The 14,983-nt window shown below is 45.0% G+C and overlaps 1 protein-coding gene across 3 annotated transcripts in view; it reads right to left on the reverse strand.

Moving 5' to 3' along the window:
* The window catches only part of fgf12a (fibroblast growth factor 12a), a 230,875-nt gene that overhangs the window by 156,125 nt on the left and 59,767 nt on the right, over window positions 1-14,983 (reverse strand). The window contains exon 1 of one of the 3 annotated variants that reach the window (XM_078564376.1): window positions 5,451-5,644. The exons of the other annotated variants lie outside the window; for them this stretch is intronic. Within the exon in view, the coding sequence (XP_078420502.1) occupies window positions 5,451-5,514 (64 nt within the window). The 5' untranslated portion in view covers window positions 5,515-5,644. Of the gene's footprint in view, window positions 1-5,450; window positions 5,645-14,983 lie in introns of those variants that run through there. 3 annotated transcript variants of the gene reach the window in all.

Below are 14,983 nucleotides of genomic sequence, written 5' to 3' on the forward strand. Positions count from 1 at the left end.
GAGAGGAGCCAAAGCAAAGATCGGCCGTCAATTCCTAAACCTCGGATGCGTAGACATCGACACAGGTTCCACAGACGTGACTGGGCTCAATCCTGTACAAAACACTTAGATATTCGCAGAATCCGGTTTTCTTTAAAGCGAGAGCTTTCTCTCCCATCGCTGCGATTGTGCGGCTCTGCCCACATCCCACGCAGTTCTTTGCTGCTCTCTGGTTTGCCACTGACACCTGTTTCTACAACCAGCAACCAGCCAAATAGTATCACAGACCACAGCATCCGGCTGGGTAAGCAGTGAACCCTGGGCAAAGGGAAGCTCAGCCTACAAGACATCCCAGGGTCAGAGGGTTCTTGGAAAGGTCCACAATGTGGCCAATTGATGATTCAGTGGCATAACGTTTGTTGAAGATGGCACATCACTGGGATCCAAAGTTAACATTGTAGGGAGCATCAGACATTCTCAGCTGGTTAAGGGGTTTGAATAGTTCATTGGGCAAGTCAGCAAGGTCCCCAGGTTTGACTGATAGTTTACGCAGAGTCGGACACTGTCCAGCCTCCTCCTCGATGGTGAATGTGAGAGGACAACAGAGGAAAACAGGGTCAAAATCAGCTGCGGCGAACACCCCCGCCCTCCACTCCTACCCCACTTCAGCATTGCCAACTGGCTGGACGTAATAGTGGAGCTTCTATCACATGACCTTCAACTGCTCCATTCCAACCCTCCTGCCACTGGTCACTTCGCCCATCAGTCTTTCTTCCACTTCTTCAGTTATCTACTTGAAGGCAGGTCTAACCCACAGAGCCGTGATCTCCGCAAGGAGTAGGGCAAGGAGGCAGGTCCCAAATCCACCCCAATCAGAACAGGGATCGTATCCCGTGCTGTTGGCATCAAGCTGATCCACAGTTGTCCAGCCAACTGACCCCCAAGAAGTCTGAGTTGCTGTGGCAATATACACTTTTACACGTATGTTATATTCTGGAGCTATGGATAGTGATGGTAGAGGCTCCAGCTTCCTTCCCATCAAATGGCTGACCAGGAATCTTGCCCACTCTTACCGCCTGCCATTGGCGTGGGGTTGGAAGGATTTACAGGATGATACGCATGTGATGAACACACTTGCATTAGCCATCAAGTCCTGGAGGGACCTTCTGGTTCAGAGGAAGGGACACTACCCGCTGCACCACAAGACCTCCTACATCAGTCCTCCCACAACAAATTGGAACGTGAATCAGCTCTTTGTTATCTGATTGGATGATTCAGTCAAACACCCTTTGTCCCACCTGCTCCATCTCTAATGCTGCAATCATTCACAAAATTGTTCAAAGAAATTTTTAAAAAGCACTTTTTTTAAAGCCCCTAAAGTCCTAAGATATGAGGGATTAATTTTCAATTCCTAAAGACTCCAGGACAATGCTGGATGTACGGTAGGATTAACCTCCCCATTGCCCCATGGTCAGCCTGATCTTGTTGGCGCTTGATCACGTAGAGAGAGAGGTCACTCAGAGAGGGTCCTGGAGTAGGACTGGATACCAACTAACCAACAACAGCCCTCTATCTCACGAGGCTTCAAACAAGGTTCCTCTTTCTGTCCCCCTACTCCAAATTAATCCTTAAAATTCCTGCGGGCAGCATCCAGTGATCGAAATGCAAAACCCAACAGATCTCAAAAAAATAGCTGGGATATCAGGTCAGTCCACTCTATAAACTTAGCTCGTCATTGTTTCTTTGCAATCCTCAACAGAGAAATTCAAATGGTTTTGAGTCATTTCATTGAAATTCAGTCTACAATTTTGCTTTTTCTTTTAAAAAAAAATGCACAATTCAAGCTCTAGAGTTGGGTTAATGGAAAGAAGAAATTAATAATATAGCAGAAGGAAAGAATTAAAGCATTTAGGCAGAGTTTCAAGGCTTCCCTCAGAAGCAGCACAAAGGGCTCCCTGTTAAGGTGAATCACCGATTGAAGGTGTGAAGCCAGAATTGCTCCAAATTTCCCAACTCTTCACCTGAAACTTTGGTCTAAACTTCAGGGTTTTTGGTGAATGTGCCAGGGTTGCCAGTTACACTCGGTCTTACTGCTGCCCATAGAATTCAGAAATGGGAAGGTTAGAATTGAATCAATGCAACACAGTAATGAACTGCTGAAATTGCCTCATGGTCCACAGCCAATCTCAGTGGCGTCAGGAACAACTCACATCGAGAAATGCTCGGAGGCTGAAAGCCAAACTGAAGCTCATCAGTAAGGGCTCACCGGCACTGATCTAACAGCACCTACCTGCCCAAATCCACACTGCCACTGCCACTGCCCCTTGGGTTGGGCAAGTTCAGCGCTGAAGGGACATTCAGAGCTTCCAATTCTGGTGGATGGATGGTAGAGGTTGAGCCCTGGAGGGTGGAGACCAAATAATAGCCAAGTTGTAGGAGTTACTCAGGAAATCAATCATCACCCGAAAGGGAAACGATAGCTGCAGCTGAGGAGATCTCATCCTCCAAGCCCCAACCCCTCTCAACCAATTATCCAACCGGACTTTGAAATGTATCCACTGTCCTTGCTTCCACCTGCGGATCAGCCTCAGCCAAAAAGACAAAAGGACGGTTTCACGTGTTTTCAATGTCTGATGGAGGGGTCCACCCAAAACCGTGCTCCTTCTGCACTGCTGGCTTGCTGGACATTTTCCCCCCTCAGCGCTGCCTCCCTCAACCGCAGGACGTTCTGGGTTTTATTTAACGGAGGGTTTCCTGGATGGGTTCTTGTGATCAGGAAGTTGCTCACACCCAAGCCTCCAGATTTGGCAAGTGCCCGCAGGTTTCGCCAAACTGCAGACAGGAGGGATGGGGAAAAGAACATTTCGCCTCTCGTTCCTTAACCACGTGGCTACTAAAGAGGGTGGAGAAATCACGTAATGCATAGGAGCATTACCCATCACTCCTGAAACATTCCAACACCATTCACCCAGTCTCAAGCGTCACCAACACCTCCACTCCACGGAAAATACACACTCAAACCAGTTGAAATTGCTTACAAACATCTGCATTGACCATCATTGGAAGGGTGGGGATCAGTATCCAGCTTTCTCTTTAATTTATGCGCCCAAAATAATTGAACCGGGGGGCGTCAAGTGAATTCACCTAATGCAAAGGGTAAAACCAAGCAGTGTTGTCACTAGGTTTAGTTAGTACATTGATACCAGCAAGCAGGGAATCTAAAACTGTGGCAATGCACTCTTCACATAGAATCATAGAAATGTCACAGCACAGAAGGTGGCCATTTGGCCTGTCGTGTTCATGCTGGCTCGACAAGAGCCAGTCAGCTAGCCCCACTCCCTCGCCTTTTCCCCATAACCCTGCAATTTCTTTTCTCTTCATATAATAATCCAACCCTTTTGAAAGCCGTGGTTGAATCTTCCGCCACTCAAGCAGTGCATTCCAGATCTTAACCACTCGCTATGTAGAATGCTTTTCTTTATGTCGTCATTGCATCTCTTGCCAATCGCCCTAAATTGGTATCCTCCGTTTCTCGACCCTTCAACCAATGGGAACAGTTTCTCCCTATCTACTCTGTACAAACTCATGATTTTGAGCATCTCTTCTGAGGTGCAGTATTCAAAGGGAAGTGGGAAGTTCTTCCCTGTGATCAGGGGCTAATCCTTGTCCTTCAGCCAACATCACTTAAAAATATAGATTGCCTGGTCATTGTCACATTGTGTTTTTGGGATCTTGCTGTACACAAATTGTCTGTTGCCTATCCTACATTGCAACAGTGACTACATTTCAAATTTACTTCATTGCCTGTGCAGGGCTTTGGAACATCACAAGGTGGTGAAAAGTGCTATGGAGATGCAAGTTATTGCTTTCTAGATGTACAGGAGCACTCACTGGAGGAGCCGCTCCAGCCCAACTTGGTTGGTGCCAAGTTCAAAAGGCACATTGGCTTAAGGGGCCCATCTTCACAACACCAGCCTCTCCCTGCTCCAGCACAGGCACAGAAACACGGCCATGACCCAGGTCCCTGACATGAACCAGACCCCCAATAGGGTTTGGTGCCATGTAGAGAGAGACAACAGGGTAGTGCAGCCCTTGGACTCCTGTGGCCGCGTTCTTTGCCCAACTACCTTCAGTCTCTTTGGACCTTCGGACACCCCGAGGACCTCCACAGTTTGTTTTGGGTCAGTGGGGAGTCGCCCGAAGTTAAAAGGAGGCTGCTGATGGAGGCACCCACCACCACCGCCCCAACCCAGGCCTGAACCAGATTTATTTCCGGGCTTCCCCCATACACCAGAACCCCTCCCGCAAGCCTGAGGCTGGATGGGAAACAGCCCTTAAGTGGTCAATAATTGGCCACTTAAGGGTCTCAATTGGGGCTTGGTGGGCTGGTCTGGCCCATCCCAGCGCAAAATAGCGGAGAGGTCAGGGTGGGTGGGATCCCATCGGGAAGGCCATCCGACAAATTTTATACTCACCCCACCTACAAACCCGCTAGTGGGGCAAGTGTAAAATTCTGCCCATGATTTTGAACATGTCTATGGAATCACCCCTTAGCTTCTTTGCTCTAAGAGAACAATCCCAGCCGATTCCTTCATTGCCCAATTCAGTGGCAGGACTCAATCACATCAGCAAGTTGGCCGGGCCTGTACAGAGGACAAAGCAAGTGGTGGAAAATTCCAACACCAACACTCAGCCACTGACCTGCATTCATCCCTCCAGACACAACTCATCTTTGAAACGACAGGAGTTATACCGCTGGAAGGGAGAAGGGGGCTTAGAATGCAAGTGGACAGACAGCAAACCTGCTGCTTATACGGAAGTCAAGTGTATTGTCTAATGCTCTAGCCAGTAGTAGCCACATGTGACTAACTGGGAATGCAGAGGTAGCTAACTGCAATTCGAATTAGTAAATAAATGACTAACATAGACCATCGTTGGTCATGTGGTCTCAACACTCATACTCGCACACGTGACCTTTGTGTGTGCTTGATGGTAAAACAGTAAAGGGACACGCAGAGTTTTTTGATCATTGTGAGTGCTTTACTTCCATGGTTACTAAACAGTTTTGTTTGTTAAGTAAATCTACATATGTGAAGTTCAATGACCTGTATTGCATATTAAAAAGGTTTTCTGCTAAAATTTGGGCAAGTGGCTAAAATGGTGTCGCCATAGAAACACCGCCGGCTGGCTGGAGATTTCCATTGGACAACACTGACCGAGTGACAACACTGAGAGGTCTTCTTGTCGCTTAAGCTGGAGGTTAACGAGTCGGGGCACTAACTGAAAGCCACAGAGGAGATGCTGAAAGGCAGAGAGTGGCAGCCATCCCAGCGATGGACCTCTCACTCACTCACTCACTCACGCCAGACACAGTCAGTCCTGTGGGACTATCCACTTGCAGCCACAACCACCAGTCACTCCCAGAAAATCTCCCCACTCATTCCGTTAGAAGCAAGGACTTGTCCACTCACCTGTGCAAACTGCTCGCCATGATGGGGCATCAGTTTGGAATAAAGAAGAAGAGATGCATGGCATTAGAAAACTTTTCACACTTCTGGTTTCTTTTTTTTTTAAGAAAAACTTTTCTAAAAAAAATGAGAGTATTGAACCGTGTGTTGCCAAGAGCAGACACCAATAATTCGAAGCAACACGTTGCCTGAGGTGAGCTCCCTCTAACCGGGTTTTGCCACTGGGATGGGGGAGGGGCGCAACCGTGCAAAACGTGGTCTTCGTTTCTTCGCTGGCATGAGGAGATGTGGGACACAAACATACAAAACTGATGGGTAGGGAATGACCAGCTGGGTCTATCAAACCTCCCCTGCAAACCATGATGGTCAGGGCATTGTGACTAAACACATCCTGCCCTCTCAATCCTCTGGACCCATGTGACCTCCTGGGAAAGGTCAATAAAAAAGAAACAGGGGAGAGGATGGGGTTTTTTGTTAACACCAATGGGACTCGATGACCCGTACGCACAATTTAAAGAAAAAACACACAACACACACAAACACAAAAACACACAAACACAAACACCAACATATTGCTCATTGAGACTGCACATGATCCCACAGAGAGGGCCCCCTGTTTGCTCAGGGATACAGGGGGTAAGGAAGTGTGACAACAGAGCAGTCTGTAACAGTTTGCAAGCAAAATATATACGCCGGCCACGTTCACACAAACAGAAAAGTTGACAAAGCGTTTATACACAGGCAGAGATGGAATAATCAAGTCAGGTCAAAGGAAGATTTTATTTTAAGAAACACAAGGAAAGGTCAGGAGGATCAACTTGGCTGTTTCTTTCCTGCGTATCAATCCCAAATTGCTACCTTTGCACTGGGAACTGAGGAACATGAGGAGGCCATTTAGTCCCTCGAACCTGTTCTATCCCCATTCAAATCATGGCTGATCTGTGGCCTGATTCTACACACTTGCCTTTGCCCCATAGCCCTTAATACTTTTGGCTAACATAATCTATCACTATCAAGTTTAAAATTGACAACTGACCAAGCATTCAAGGGATTTCCAAACTTTTACCAGTGGAAGTGTTTGCTAATTTCACTCCTGTCTCAAAGGTCTGGCTCTAATTTTTAGATTCTGTCCCCTAGTCCTAGGCGCCCCATCCAGCGGAAATAGTATCTATATACCCCATCAGCTCCTTTAATGTCTTGAAAACTTCAATCAAATCACCACTTAATCTTCTAAATTCCACGGAATACAACCCTAGTTTGCGTAATCTTGCCTCATTATTTAACCCTTGGAGCTCAGGTATCATTCCAGTAAATCTACACTTCACTCCCTCCAAGACCAATATATCCTCTCCAAAGTGTGTGGTGCCCAGGACTGCTCACGGTATTCCAGGTGTGTTCTCATCAGAGCTTTGCACTGTATATCCCTTTAAAAAGTACCTTTCTCTTCAGAATTCATGAATCCTTTGTTAGGTTGCTTACTACTAAAATATTTTAGTGTCTGACTGCACAGAGCAGCTGTAACCCACTGTCTACTGGAGAATCAGTCTGCATTGACTGTATAAACAACTCATTAGACAATTTAATATTTTACCACCTGGGTCAGAAATTTTGCTCAATTCCTTTCTTAATCCTAGCTTCCTGATTTTTTACACTCATGAACGCTAGGATTCAAACTTATCACCATAGTGAAGAATGGCCCTCATTACTGGTCACTCTGGATCCACAACTACAGAGAGATAATGGGTCAACGCCCCTGACTGTGCACAGTACTGCAGATCAGATCTGGCCAATGCCTTATAATGCAAGGCTACAAACAGCAAAGACAGGCAGCGAGACAGAGACAACAACTAACAAGACAGGGACAGAAAGCGAGAAAGAGACAGAGATAGAGAGCAAGGCAGGTCATAAGACAGGGACAAGCAGCAAGTGAAAATACAAAGAGATACAGAAAAAATATTCAGCTTGTGACAGCAATCATGATATAACCGGACGTATGTCCTATTAGTGCTCATAATCCAATGTAACACTCTGTACTGTCATTTTTAAAATGGCAAATGGGAGACCATCTTATTCAGTGATCTGGTAACAGAGCAAGGTTAAGAATAAGGTTTGGTTTTATATATAGCAAGACATTGTCGGTCGGATGGACAGAGACATTTAGGGATAGCTGTTTCCACACACAAATGAGCTTACCATTTTCCTCTGTATGACGTAGATCAAAAAACAGTTCAGCATGCGACAGTGCATTTTTCTAAAATTGCATTTGAATTTACCATGGTATAATCAGGTAGGGCTGCAGTAATGCTGCACATCAAAACAGGCCTCTCTAGCATTGTTCCCTTGACGTGAAATTTCTAATGTGCCTATAAATCCTGCAAAAAGTTTTTAAAACTTCAAGTTCACTTGGGAAAGGATTTCTAACTGATTACTGTTAGGTCAGTCATTTTGTGAAGATAGACAGCTTAAGCCGTAATGGATGCAGAGAGTATTTCCCATGGTTGATTGTAAGCTTCACTCTGTTACAGAAGCCTATTCCAGGTCAGTCTGTGTGCGCTTGTTAGATACTTTATAAGCACTGCAGTTTATGTTGGCCTATAGAGGTTCAGACCAGTGCCGTTATATTCCAATTACATAGACTGAACCTAGATAATGTGCAGAATGAAATTTTCCACAATTAGTTTAATTGTTATTACTCAGGTATCAGCACCTCAATGAGGGCAAATCACATCCAGCATAGCATCAGACTGGAATCGTGAGGGACAGAGACTGAGGCCATTTGGCCCACTGTCCATGCTGGCTCTCTGTACAGCAATCCAATCTGTCCCATTCCCCTGCTCCTTACCCATAGCCCTAGAAATTTATTTCTCTCAAATGCCCATCCAATTTCCTTTTGAAATCACTCAGTGTCCATTTCCAACACTCTCACAGACATGGAGTTCCAGGTCATTACCACTCACTGCACAAAAAAGTTCTTCCTCACCTACCCCCTGCATCTCTTGACCAAAGCCTTAAATCTGTGTCCCCCATTCCTTGCACCATCAGCTAATGGGAACAACCTTAAGACGTAGGAGCAGAAGTAGGCCATTCGGCCCATCGAGTCTGCTCCGCCATTCAACGAGACCATGACTAATCTGATAATCCTCAACTCCACTTTCCTGCCTTTTCCCCACAATCCTTGATTGTCCTACTGATCAAAAATCTGTCTATCTCAGCCTTAAATATACTTAACGACCCAGCCTCTACAGTCCTCTGCGGTAAAGATTTCCACAGACTGACTACCCTCTGAGAGAAGAAATTCCTCCTCATCTGTCTTAAATCGGTAACCCCTTACTCTGAGATTATGCCCTCTGGTCCTAGACTCTCCCACAAGGAAAAACAACCTCTCAGCATCAACCCTGTCAAGTCCCCTAAGAATCTTATACATTTCAATAAGGTCGTCTCTCATTCTTCTAAACTCCAGTGAGTACAGGCCCAACCTACTCAACCTCTCCTCATAAGAAAATCCCTCCATACCCGGGATCAACCAAGTGAACCTTCTTTGGACTGCCTCCAATGTCAGTACCAAAACTGTTCTAGGTGTGGCCTAACTAGTGCCTTGTATAGTTTTAGCAAGATGTCCCTATTTTGATACTCCATTCCCTTTGAAATAAAGGCCAATATTCCATTTGCCTTCCCTATTACCTGCTGAATTTGTATGCTAGCTTTTTGGGATTCATGGATGAGGACCCCCAAATCCCTCTGTGCTGCAGCTTTCTTCAGTCTTTCTCCTTGTGAATAATATTCAGCTCCTCTATTACTTGTCTATAACATTTGCCTACCTTATCTAAACCTGTTATAATCTTGTGCACCTCTGTCAAATCTTCCCTCAATCTCCTTTGCTCCATGAAGATCAGTCCCAGCTTCTTCAACCTAACCTTGTAGCTTAAATCCCTGATTCCCTGGAACCATTCTGGCAAATCTCTTCTACACCCTCTCAAGGATCCTCACATCCTTTCTACACTGTGGTGACCACAGTGAGTGCAATACCCTACTTGGGCCTAACCCGAGCTTGATAAGGTTCAGCAGAACTCCCCTGCTTTTATACTCAATATGTCTATTTATGAAGTCCAAAATCCCATATACTTTGCTAAATAGTCTTACAATATGTCCTGGCAGCTTCAAAGGTCTCTGCACAGCATAGGGCCCCAGATCACCCGGTCCCTGACACCCTTTGGAACTGTGTCATTTAATTATATATTACAGCTCCCTATCCCTTCTGCCAAAATGCTTCATTTCACACATCTCTGTATATAGTTCCACCTGACTCTTGTCTGCCTATTCTGCCAATCTTTCTATGTCCCTTTGGAGTTGATTCACTGTTTGCCACACCTTCAAGATTGGTATCATTGCCAAATTTTGAAATTTTACTCAGTATTCTCTTTTGGATTTCTTCACAGGATGTGGACATCGCTGGGCTAGGCCAGCATTTATTGCCCATCCCTAACTTCCCCTGAGAAGATGGTGGTGAGCCGCCTTCTTGAATCACTGCAGACCCTGTGAGTATAGGTTATGCTCACAAGTACTGTTCTGAAGTGAGTTCCAGGATTTTCCAGCAACAGTGAAGGAACAGTCAAGATGGTGAGTGGCTTGGAGGGGAACTTGCAGGTGGAGGTGTTCCCATCTATCTGCTGCCCTTGTCCTTCTAGGTGGAAGAGGTTGTGGGTGTGGAAGGTGCTGTCAAATGAGCCTTGGTGAGTAGCTGCAGTGCATCTTATAGATGGTACACACTGCTGCCATTGAGCACAGGCGGTGGAGGGAATGGATGTTGAAGGTGATGGATGGGGTGCCAATCAAGTGGGGCTGCTTTGTATTGGATGGTGTTGAGCTTCTTGAATGTTATTAGAGCTGCACTCATCCAAGCAAGTGGAGGGTATTCCATCACACTCCTGACTTGTGCCTTGTAGATGGTGGACAGGCTTTGGGGAGTCAGGAGGTGAGTTACTCGCTGCAGAATTCCCAGCCTCTGACCTGCTCTTGTAGCCACAGTATTTATATGGCTAGTCCAGTTCAGTTTCTGGTCAATGGTAACCCCCAGGATGTTGATAATGGGGGTTTCGGTGATGGTAATTCTGTTGAATATCAAGGGGACTTGGTTAGGTTTTCTCTTGTTGGAGATTGTCATTGTCTGGCACTCACTGGTATGAGTGTTATTTGCCACTTCTCGGCCCAAGCCTGGATATTGTCCAGGTCTTGCTCCATTTGGACATGGACTGCTTCAGTATCTGAGGGGTCGCGAATGGTGCTGAACATTGTGCAATCAGCAATGAACAACCCCACATCTGACCTTATGATGGAAGGAAGGTCATTGACAAAGCAGCTAATGTTTGGGCCTAGGACACTACCCTAAGGAATTTCTGCAGTGATGACTTGGGACTGAGATGATTCACCTCCAATAACCACAACCATCTTCCTTTGTGCTAGGTATGACTCCGACCAGTGGCGAGTTTTCACCCTGATTCCTACTGACTCGTTTTGCTAGGGCTTCTTGATGCCACATTCGGTCAAATGCTGCCTTGGTGTCAAGGGCAGTCACTCTCACCTCACCTCTGGAGTTCAGCCCTTTTGTCCATGTTTGGACCAAGGCAAAGAGGTCAAGAGCCGAGCAGTCCCGGTGAAACCCAAACGATGTAAGTACCACTTGATAGCACAGTCGACGACACCGTCCATCACTTTGCTGATGATCGAGGAGGCTGATGGGGCAGTAACTGGCTGGATTGGATTTGTCCTGCTTTTGGAGGACAGGACATACCTGGGTAATTCTCCACATTGTTGGGTAGATGCCCATGTTGCAGCTGTATTGGAACAGCAATATCCAAGTCATACAGAATAAAGCAGTGACCCTTGGGGAACACCACTGTCTACATCCTCCAGGCTGAAAACAACCACTTATCACGACTTACTGCTTTCTGATCTTACGCCTTTTTTTTTAATCCAAGCTGTCACTCCTATTGCAGGAACCTCAATTTAACCAGTCATTTATGGGCTACTTAGTCAAATATTTACTTAAAATCCATATGAACGACATCCATTGCCTTCCCTTCATCAAGATTTTCTGTTACTTCATCAGAAAATTCAATTACTCAAGCAAAAACTGCCTTCTACAAATCAGTGTTGACTCTCCTTAATTAGTTCAAACCTCTCCAAGTGCCTATTGATTTTTTTCCCCCAATTATTGTTTCTAAAACCTCACCCACCACTGATGTTATATTGACTGGTCTGTATAGTAGTTATTAGGAATGTCCTTATACCCTTTCTTGAATAATGCTCTAACATTTGCTGCTCTGAATCGTCTTGCACCTTCCCCCGAAACTAGGGAAGATTGGAAGGTTATGGCAAACCTTTCAGTTATCCCCTATCCCCACTCCCTTCAGCAACCTGCAATGCAAGCCAACTGGGCCAGGCAACTTATCCACTCTATGCGTAGCCAGCCTTTCCAGTACACTTTTCACAGCATCCATTACCCCTACCATCTCCACTTCATTTTGCCTGTATCAGTAATTAATAAGGATGAGGATGCTAAGTGCTGATTAAGTATTCTAACCTTGCCCTGTGCCTCTATGAATATATAACCCTTTTTGTCTCTAATATGATCACTCTACCCCTTCCTGCCCATTTACTATTTAAATGCTGGTTGTAGATTTTCAGGGTTCCGTTTTATATATTAGCTGCCGTTCTATTTTCACATGCTCTCTTTTTCTCTTTATTCTTTCACGGGATGTGGGTGTCGCAGCAAGGTCAGCATTTGGTGCCCATGAACCGAATGGCTTGCTAAGCCATTTTTAGAGGGCAATATTAACCACAATGTTGTGTAGGACAGACCAGGTAAGGGTGGCAGATTTCCTTCCTTAAAAGGACATTAGTGAGCCACATGGGTTTTTGCAACAATCGATGATTGTTGTCATATTCACCATTATTGAGACTAGCTTTATATTCCAGATTTATTCATTGAATTTAAATTCCACCAGCTGCTGTAGTGCGATTTGAACCCGTACCCCCAGAGCCTGGGCCTCTAGATTACTAGTCCAGTGATATTGCCACTATGCCACCATCACCCCCTCTTTGTCAGTCTTATTTTCCTCTTCACTTCCCCTCCCCTCTCAACCTATTGCATTTGGCCTGGTTTTTGCTTGAAGAATTCAGCTGACATGCATCATACACCCTCTTTTTTTTGTTTCATAATATTCTCTATTTACCTTGGTATCCAAGGAGCGCTGAGTTTTGGCTCCCTTTCCTTCTACCTAGTCTGTACCTGAAACATCACTTGCTTAAAGATAACCCATTGTTCCATCACAGTTTTTCTTGTCAGTCTTTGGTTCCATTTTACCCTGGCTAGATCCCCTCTCATCCCTTCAAAATTAGCCGTCTTCCAATTTAGATGTTCTCTATTAGACTGTTCCTTGATCTTCTCCATTACTAATCTAAACCTCACGATATGATGATCACTCTTACCTAAGTGCTCCCCCAAAGACACCTTGCCCACCTTGTTCCCTGCAACAGACCCAGCAATGCCTCCTTCCTAGTTGGACCGAGAACATACTAGTCAATGAAGTTCTCCTGAACACATTTTAGAAATTCCTTCCCCTCCTTAAGACTTTACTGTAAGTGTATCCCAATGAATGTTTGGATGATTAAAATCCTCGAATATCACCACACTATCATTCTTGCATATCTCTGTGTTTTCCCTGGAGATTTGTTCCTCTATCTTTTTCTTACCAGTTGGAGCTTTTTAGAACACCCCAAGTAGCGCGATCAAACCCTTTTTGCTTCTAAACTCTAAATTAGATTCATTCATAAAACAGGGACACCAAAAAAGAGTGGAGTGGGTAACCCATTGTATGATAAACATTGGCACATAAAGCAGAAAATAAAATTTCAGATTTGCATCCAAGAATATCATGAACAGTTATATACAGTAAAAAAAAATGATTCAGGTTAAGAGCAGCTCGAATTTTACAGAACAGACTAATGCCAGTGAAAACAAATTTATAACTTCAACAGAATGGAATCATCCCCAAACCATTTTGGTTATAACAGTGCTGTTTTTTTTTTGAATGTGGAAGGTGACAGTAATAGGAAGGGACTCTGCAGAATTATACTGCAGCGGGGCCAGAGAAACTCTTTGAATCCACTGAGATCCCCATTATGCAACAGAGGAAGCTAGAATACAAATCAGAATGCATAGGCAGACCATCAGAGGGCAATCTGATCACAGTTTGCCCTCTACCAATCCCAGTTTTGGACACTAGGGCAATTAATCCATGCTGACACTCCCAGTACAGCATTGAGTGAGTGCTGCACTGTCAAAGATGCTGCCCTTTGGATGAGACATTAAACAGGGACCCTGTCTGTCTCCTCTGGTGGACACAAAAGATTCCACAGCCACTAATCTGTAGAAGAGCAGATTCTACCAGTATATTGGGGCCAATATTTATCCCTCAAACAACATCATTTACCTCATTACTACCGTGCGCAAATTGGGTGCCATATTTCCTACATTACAACAGCAATTGCACTACCCACAGACATACAATTGACACGCAAGTGCATTTGTACCTAGAGTGTGTCTAAGTAAGATTGGTGAAAGTATGGAGACTGATTTATAAGAGGAGACTTGTAATGACACCACAGGGTAAAAAACAAGTGCAGACTGTGCTGTTCACTCAGATTAAGCAGATTGCTCGTCAGCAGAGGGTGTCTAAATACTGTGCGCACAGCCCATGTGTCACAGTAACAGACAACTGCTTGCACTGAAATGGAGGATGTAGCTGCTCAGGGAAAAGGACAGCAACTTTAACGCAATTTTTATCAAGCAAGTCGAGGTAGCAATAATTTCAGCTCTACTGTGTCCTCAAACTTCAGTAACATTGCTTTGCTTTTGGAAAAGGTTTTTTTGTCATCTTTGGTACCAAGTCCCAGTTTTAACCCAGGGGGAAACAGGGACAGGTTCAGACTGGACAGCAGTTTTATAACCCGCCCAATCTATTTGGAGCGTTAGGTTGGACGGGCTGTGAAACCATTCCACCTGTGGGTGGGCGTTTAAGTTAAAGTCATGATCAAATTTCAATTTAATCCAGGGAGATGTACTGAACATAGAATCTAAAAATTACGCAGCAGAGGAAGAGGCAACTCAACCCATCCTGTCTGTGTCAGCACTTTGAAAACAACAACAATTTGTATTTGTATAGCACCCTTAACGCAATAAAATGCCCCCAAAGCACTTCATGGGAGCATCATAAAACAAACTTTGACACTGGGTCACGTAAGGAGATATTAGGATAGGTGACAAAGCTCGATCAAAGAAGTGGGATTTAAGGAATGTCTTAAAGGAGGAGAGAGAGGCAGGGAGGTTAGGGAGGCAAATCCAGAGCTTGTGCTCAGGTAGGTGAAGGCATGGTAGAACATTGCAAAACGGGGAAGCCAGGATTAGGGGAATGCCCCCTCCTTTGGTGGGGTTGTGGGGGTTGGAGAAGGTGGCAGAAATAGGAAGGGAGGAAGAT

The sequence above is a fragment of the Cetorhinus maximus genome, chromosome 19 (genome assembly GCF_964194155.1).
Source record: "Cetorhinus maximus chromosome 19, sCetMax3.hap1.1, whole genome shotgun sequence".
Taxonomy (NCBI): Eukaryota; Metazoa; Chordata; class Chondrichthyes; order Lamniformes; family Cetorhinidae; genus Cetorhinus; species Cetorhinus maximus.